General features: G+C 45.5%; 1 protein-coding gene across 1 annotated transcript; it reads right to left on the bottom strand.

Annotated features, from left to right (window-relative positions):
* Positions 1-7,514: 7,514 nt before the first annotated feature.
* On the bottom strand, positions 7,515-7,898 carry LOC130849039 (histone H2B type 1-C/E/F/G/I-like). Its single transcript, XM_057727593.1, has one exon. The coding sequence runs from the start codon at positions 7,896-7,898 to the stop codon at positions 7,518-7,520; it is 381 nt and encodes a 126-aa protein (XP_057583576.1). The 3' UTR covers positions 7,515-7,517.
* Positions 7,899-8,127: the final 229 nt, after the last annotated feature.

Below are 8,127 nucleotides of genomic sequence, written 5' to 3'. Positions count from 1 at the left end.
TGTGTTGGGTTTATTTTCTTACACAGAGATGTTAATATTTATTACACGTTTTTTCACTGTCCGTGGTCAAAACCCTTTTGTGGTTTTATTTTAGCAGGCTGTTAAATCAACTTCTGACTGCTTCAAAGCTGAAGGTGAATAATTTGACTCTTTCCTGTTGGTAAACAGCTCATTGTGTCTTAAAATTTGGGGGTTGGCCAGAATGGAGACTTTGTCAAGGGTCTTCCCTCAGGGCCTTCAGTGCCAAGGTACCTTGTGATAGAATTAGGTTGAGAGTGTCTATCTGTATCTCTCCCTTTACCCAGTTATTGTGAGTTATCTCTTCATCATTTGGTACCATGTAAAAACAGGTAAGATCCAAATATCACAGAGGAGAGTGAACCACTTTTTCACAGAAGGTGCTGCAGATTCCTTTATAACTGAAGGTGCAGATGAAGTCCCCATTGTGTTCTGATTGACCACCGGAGGGCACTGTGGACCACTTTTTGTGCAGATGCTGGTTTCTTGTACATTAATCTGCTTATATGCAGGGATAGTTCCAAGACCCACCGCCTCCCCTACCCCCCACCTCTCCTGCCCCCGGCAGATGCCTGAGACCCAGAATAGTACCAAATCTATGTATACTATGTTTTTTTCCTATACATACCTATCATAAAGGTTAATTTATAAATTAGGCAAAGTAAGAGACTATCTGAATTGCCAGTGTCACTACTCTTGTGCTTTGGGACCATTATTAAGTAAAATAAGGGTAACTTGAACACAAGCACTGTGATACCAAGACAGTTGATCTGATAATCCTGTTTGCTACTAAGTGTTGGGTAGTACATACAGCGTGGATTCCCTGAACAAAGGGATGATTCGTGGTGGAAGATTTCATCATGCTACTCAAAACAGCATGCACAATTTAAAACTGATGAATTGTTTATTTCTGGAATTCTTCACTTAATATTTTATGAATGAGGTTGGCCCCTGGTAACCAAAACTGCAGAAAGCAAAACCATGGATAAGAGGGGACTACGGTACAGCAGAGCTGATATACCCACCGTGGGCTGGGGTGGGGGTGATGGCCTTGATGAGATGACCCTGGAGTAAAGGCAGCCCAGCAGGGCAAGAGGAGAAGCGGAGGCCTGGTCTTCTGCTGCTGCCGATTGGCTTTCATGGATTTACCCCTCCCTATCATGTGCTTCATGACCTGCTGCAGAAATGGAGCAGAGCCCTGACCTGAACCAGACAGGGGATGAGTGTCTTGTATGGGGACTAACTTTGGCCCAGAGGGCAAGGCAGGCCCTGATCAAGAGAAGAGAAAATTAGAAGTAGGAAGAGGGAGCTGCCAAAGAACCCAGAGCTGCTGAGTCCAGGGGGCTGCGCTTGGCGGATGTTGTCTTGGCCTTGGATCTGTGCTCAGCTGGTCAAGACCATTTATCTTTACCAGACTGTGGCCAATAGCCGCGGTTCATCCTGTCTATTAGTCTAGGTTCATATTCCTTTCAAGTATGAGGTGGAGTGGAGAAAAATCCTTTATGATATGAAGCAGGGCTCCATGAGAGCGATGCATACATATTCTAACTGGAAGTTGTTCATGTCACGTTTCCCTTCTTAGTAATATTCAGACTGAAGATCACAAAGTCGTTGAGGAGGAGACTCTACTTTCCTGTGGTGGGGCATGTTTTCAGTTTTAGTACTGAAAAAAATAACGTTCTACTTCGTGTAAAACTGGAAAGTCAATATTTTTAGGGAAATTCCAAACTGTCACTTCAAAACCAGGTGCTCTATACATTTTCATCTGAGAAGACAGTGGTAACTTAGGTCCTTTTGGGGATTAAGGGAGGTATAAATCAACCAGTAAAACTATCTTTTTCTTAGTTTTTTTTGCTTACTATTTATTACAAGATATTTATCTTTATGTGGAAGATACACAAAATAAAAGTTTGAAAATTAATAATCTCACCAGCCAGCACGACTGCTAATATTTTGATGTGTTTTCTTAGAAGATACATCCTTGGGACTTCTCTGGTGGCGCAGTGGTTAAGAATCCACCTGCCAATGCAGGGGACACGGGTTCAAGCCCTGGTCTGGGAAGATCCCACATGCTGTGGAGCAAGTAAATGTGTGTGCCACAACTACTGAAGCCCGAGCGCCTAGAGCCCATGCTCAGCAACAAGGGAAGCCACCACAATAAGAAGCCCACGCACCGCAGCAAAGAGTAGCCCCCACTCTCCCCAACTAGAGAAAGCCCGCGTGCAGCAACGAAGACCCAACACAGCCAAGAATAAAGAAATAAATAATAAATAAATCTTAAAAAACAATCCTAACAACAACAAAAAAGACATCTTTGCTTCTATGAAAGCAAAATTGTGTGTCATGCTTCCTTCACTTAATCATAAGCTTGTTACTAGAAACCATTCATAAAGATGGCTTAAGGGCTTCCTAGGTGGCGCAGTGGTTAAGAATCCGCCTGCCAATGCAGAGGTCACGGGTTCGATCCCAGCTCCAGGAAGATCCCACATGCTGCGGAGCAGCTAAGCCCGTGTGCCAAAAAAATAAATAAATAAATAAATAAAGATGGCTTAGAATGGCTGCAAATACGTCATCAGATTGATCTACTTTGGCTATCAAATATGGTTTGTGTTAGCACTCTGTTGCTAGTGACAGAAACCCTAATCAAAGTAGTTTAAGCGAAAAGAAGTGTTTGTTGATCTTCAAATATTCCTTCAGAACTCGCTGTTCATCTCCTGGCTCCTTTTTCCACTGCGTTGGTTTTAACTGCAGTCAGCAATCTTAGAGCAAAGAGGATGCACCTTTCCCAGCCAGGGGAGCCATTCCTGAATAATCCTACGTCTGGGAATGGGGTTCCCTCGTTGGCCAGGTCTCCATCCTGTGTCTTTCCCTGCAGTTGGGATTCAGCTCAGCGCTTGTCAGAACCATGGGTACCGGGAGAATTTTGAAATGGAGCTCCTGGAAGGAAAAAAAGAAGTTATGTTAACCGAAGGGCGACTAGACAGGGAAAAGCTAAGCGCTGTTACCACTTTCTCCAGTATTTGAACATTTAAGGTGCTTCCAATTTTTCCATATTATAAGAGAGACATCTTTATGCATGAAGTATTTTCTACGTTTCTGTTTACTTCTTGGAGAGATTCCCAGCTGTGGAATTCCCAAGCCAAAAGCTGGTTGGGCCCTATTACACCATGCCCTTAAGGCTTTATATCAATGAACGATCCTGCAAACAGTGTATGAAAATTCTCACTCTGCATTGAATTTACAGGTAAAAATAGTACTGTGACTTTTAAAAATATGTATATATATTTATTTATTTATTGGGTGTGTTGGGTATTGTTGCCACACACAGGCCTTCTCTAGTTGTGGCAAGTGGGGGCTACTCTTTGTTGCAGTGCATGGGCTTCTCATTGCAGTGGCTTCTCTCGTTGTGGAGCACGGGGTCTAGGCCCATGGGCTTCAGTAGTTGTGGCACACGGGCTCTAGAGTGCAGGCTCAATTGTTGGGGTGCATGGGGTTTGTTGCTCCATGGCATGTGGGATCTTCCCGGACCAGGGATCGAACCCGTGTCCCCTGCATTTGGCAGGTGGATTCTTAACCATTGTGCCACCAGGGAAGTCCAGTACTGTGTGAATTTAATTGGCAACTCATAGGTGGTGTTACCACTACCTAAAAAACCCAATAAACACTAGTTGTTTTTCTTTCCTTTGCTTCAAATATCAGTTGGTAACTATAGGTTGAATTTTCTCAAAACTAAAAGTTATCATTGTCATAGGACTTAATTTTATAAAATAGTTTCATTCACAGTATTTTATCTAATCCTTGCAACAAGCCCAAGAAGTAGGTGGGACATGTTATTTTCCTCACTTTGGGAAGGAGTTTCGAGTCCCCAGATGGGCAGCTTGGGGGAGTTCACACAGTTGCCTGTCAGACCCTGTCCTTAAATCTAGCTCTGTCCCTAAGAATCCAATGACCCCCTCACCTGCTGGCGACATCTGGGTCTTGCCATTTGTATTTATGGTGTGCAGTTTTTAAAAAAATGGAAAGGGCCATGTGCAAGAAAACCCCCAGGTTTTCACAGGTAGTGCGCGAACATCTTTCGGAACCGGCAGCGTGGAGTATAGGAGAGAGTGTGAGCTCTGAAGCCAGATGGCTGCCTTCAAATCCCAGCTCAAACACTTAGCCGAGTGGCCTTGGGCAAATGCTCTGCAAGAGGGTCCCTCTCGGTAGGTAAGTCAGGGACGATACCTAGGACTGGGGGGCTAGGGTGGGGGGGTGGTTATTAGCTTCATTTAGTCTCCATCACAATGTGGGATAGCCGAGGCCACTCATGACATGCATGCTCTGGTCAGGCTGTAGAGGAGCAAAGAACCAGCCATTTTCTCAGTAATAACACCGCAAGAAGGTCTCCCCTGCCATGTGTCAGTCACTGGTCTCCACTGGGCCTTGGGGGACACCCTCCCCCATCATGTGCTGGGTGTGTGCCATGCAGCAGCAGAGCAGAGGTGGGAAGCTCTGGGGTCCTGTGGTGAAACCTGGCCAGAGGGTCAGGCCCAGGCAGCCAGCAGTGGAAGAGCCAGGGAAACTGTAGTTTGACATGACAGCCGCTAGAGGTCCCTGTGTTACCGCATTGAACTGCCCAGGGAGGGTCTGCTCAGAGCTGGAAAATCCTCTTTCATCCTCCCATCATGGGGCCAGACCAGCTGCACCACCGGAATTCCATGCCCCCTTTATCTTTCAACCATCTTGCCTTCCCCTTAAGCTGGTGACTGTCCTAAGGGACTGTAAAGGTCTAATGTGGGGACCCACCTGTCCCTCTTCAACAGTCCCTAGAGGTGGGCCCCCTTCAGGCTAGTTTCTGGGGCAAGAAGATGCAGGCCTATTTTTGGGGGGAGAGGGGGTCTCCTAAGGGCCAGGCTGGGCTTAGAGAGGATTTCTGAGCCAGCCAGCAGCTTCTACCCCCTGCAAGCTCAGTCTTTCCCCTTTGCAAATGACAAAAATGTGATCTGCATGAAGTCAGAGCGTCTCCAGCACAATCACACCAGGCAGAGTCCTGCAGACCAACAGCCAGATCCTTGTATGGAAGCCTGGTCACCGGGCCTGCACCTGGGTCAGTGTGGGTGACCAGCAAGGAGTGGCAGGATCACAGCATCCAGGACACAGCCTGGGCCTCACCCTAGTCAGGGGTGCGGGGTGGGGTGGGGTGGGGAGACAACAGCTGGCAAGGCTGAACGGGAAGGGGGCGCTGGCGAGCCAGGGATAATTAAACCTAAATACAAGTTCTGGATAGAAGACAGCTTGGGAGGGGCCTCTAGTTCAGCCCTTTCATCTCTCTCTCTCTCTTTTCAGGTTTCTCTCATCTATATTTTATTTTTTGTTTTATTTTTAAAATTTTTATTGGAGTATAGTTGATTTGCAATGTTGTGTTCGTTTCAGGTGTACAGCAAAGTGAATTAGTTATACATATACATATTAGGTTGGCCAAAATGTTCATTCGGTTTTTTCCATAGATGGTTCTAGTAGCACTTAGCTGTCTTTAATGTCATTCGAAACAATTTTGTTAGATTGTATTGTGACACCTGTCATATCAGTGTGCATTTAAAGAAAAGCTTATCAAAATTGGTGAATTTTTGTGTAGCCATTTTAATATTGAAGATGAAAGAAAAAAGCAACATTTTCGGCATATTATGCTTTATTACTTCAAGAAAGGTAAAAATGCTACTGAAACGCAAAAATTATTTGTGCAGTGTATGGAGAAGCTGGTGTGACTGATCAAACATGTCAAAAGTGGTTCGCAAAGTTTTGTGCTGGAGATTTCTCTCTGGATGATGCTCCACAGTTGGGTAGACAAGTTGAGGTTGATAGTGATCAAATCAAGACATTAATTGAGAACAGTCAACATTATACCACGCGGGAGATAGCCGACATACTCAAAATATCCAACTCAAGGGCTGAAAATCATTTGCACAAGCTTGGTTATGTTAATGGCTTTGATATTTGGGTTCCACATAAGTTAAGTGAAAAAAACCCTTTTTGACTGTATTTGCGCGTGTCATTCTCTACTTAAACGTAATGAAAACATTCCATTAAAAAAAATTTTTTTTTTATTTTTACGTGTGTTTTGTTTATTTATGGACAATGTGTACATACGATTCAGGATTCAAAGTGCATAAATGGGACACATTTTTAAAAAGCCTCCACCCATCCCTGCCTCTAGGCCACCAGCACATTCCACTGTTCACTGGTTAATCTCTTTTTCGTGTCTAAAATATATCTCTCAGTCTACAGCACCTTTTCTTCCCTCCAAGGGCACCGCAGCTAGGCCTCACCTTATCCAAGATGAACTCAGCTACTTACTTCGGGAGTAGCCGGTACCTCCTCTCCCGCATTTGCTTGGAACAAGGAAGGGGGGGAAAAGACAACTGCGAGTCTTTCCCGCCCTAACTTCTCTAGTTTTCAATTTGGTCCGAAGAATTCAAATGAAAGTCTAGTCCTTTTTTCCCTCCTCCCCCTTGAGTACACTTTTTTTCCACTTTCGTCTTGACAGTTTCGATTTATCTGTACTCTCAACACGGCAAGGCCGTGGCAAGGAGGGGAGTGACTAGGGTTAATGTTGGTGCTAAGAGCCACCGTAAGGTCCTGTGTGCCAACATCCAGGGTATCACCAAACTCACCATCAGGCGCCTGGACGGCAGCAGTGGAGTCAAATGCATCTCTGGTCTCATTCACAGAGACCTGCGGGGTGTTGAAGGTCATTAGAAAACGTGACCATGACGCCATAATCTACACGCAGGGTGCCAAGCGCAAGAAGGTCACGGCTGTGGACTTTGTTCTCTCGAGCTCCAGGGAGACACCCTCTATGGTTTTGACGGCTGATTACATTGTATGTTGTATTGCTGTTCTCGCTCGTAAAAGCTCTTTCCAGGGATATCTATCTTTTCTTTCAAGGAGTTAGAAGCTGTTCTTTCAAGGAGTTAGAAGCTGTTCAGATCAGGTAGTATAGACTTGTTCCTAAGTTCCGACATCGTGGTCCGCTGCAAAGTGATACGAGGAAAAGGGCAATGCAGTGAATGGGTCTGGAGTTTCTGCACACATAAAAATGGCCTCCATTCACAATGCTTCCAGGCGCATTTATAGAATGCGCAAAACTGCAAACATTTGAATCTGGGGGTTCCTAAGTAGTTAATCTAGTATCTAAAGGGAGAAACATGTTAGGAAACCACTCCAGTCACTTTCTAGATTTCCCTGGCGTTGTCATTGTTGCCCTCGAGGTTTTCAGATATTGTCGCTATCCAAGTTGAAATATGAGAAGGGTTAGAGTACGAAAAGGCAAAATTCCTTGTCTGAACATTTGCCAGGTTAACACCAAATTTTAGTTAAACGTCACTTCTTCAATCACGCCAACCCAGCAGACACGCCCACACACACCCCCAGAAATGATAGGCAAGGAGCCCCAACTCTTCCTTGAGAAGTATTAAGTGGCTCTGAAAAGAACCTTTGGATTTGACAACGCATATAAATATTTACTTGGAGCTGGTGTACTTGGTGACAGCCTTGGTGCCCTCGGACACAGCGTGCTTGGCCAGCTCCCCGGGCAGCAGCAGGCGCACGGCCGTCTGGATCTCCCTGGAGGGGATGGTCGAGCGCTTGTTGTAATGCGCCAAGCGGGACGCCTCGCCCGCGATGCTCTCGAAAATGTCGTTAACGAACGAGTTCATGATGCCCATGGCCTTGGACGAGATGCCAGTATCCGGGTGGACCTGCTTCAGCACTTTGTACACGTACACAGAGTAGCTCTCCTTGCGGCTGCGCTTGCGCTTCTTGCCGTCCCTTTTCTGGGCCTTCGTCACCGCCTTCTTGGAGCCTTTCTTGGAGGCGGGAGCGGACTTGGCTGGCTCAGGCATTGTGAAGACCTGTGATCAAAATGAAACAAACGCGAAAACATTCCATTTTTAACACAAATTATGATGGGTAAAGTGGATACTGTACAATAATGTGGAATGGAAGAGACCATGGGGCAAATGAAATGAAACACCAGCAACCACACCAAAGACTGATCTTCATCCAGAGAAGGTGAGGTTGTGTATATGGTGGGATTAGAAGGGAGTCCTCTATTATGAGTTCCTTCCGGAA

This window comes from Hippopotamus amphibius, chromosome 3 (assembly GCF_030028045.1).
Source record: "Hippopotamus amphibius kiboko isolate mHipAmp2 chromosome 3, mHipAmp2.hap2, whole genome shotgun sequence".
NCBI classification, from domain to species: domain Eukaryota; kingdom Metazoa; phylum Chordata; class Mammalia; order Artiodactyla; family Hippopotamidae; genus Hippopotamus; species Hippopotamus amphibius.
The sequence above is the reverse complement of the archived record's forward strand: the minus strand, read 5'-3'. Positions and strand labels throughout refer to the sequence as shown.

Excerpts from the sequence above, each read along its gene's own strand:
- LOC130849039 (XM_057727593.1), bottom strand. The coding sequence starts at position 7,898 with ATGCCTGAGCCAGCCAAGTCCGCTCCCGCCTCCAAGAAAGGCTCCAAG.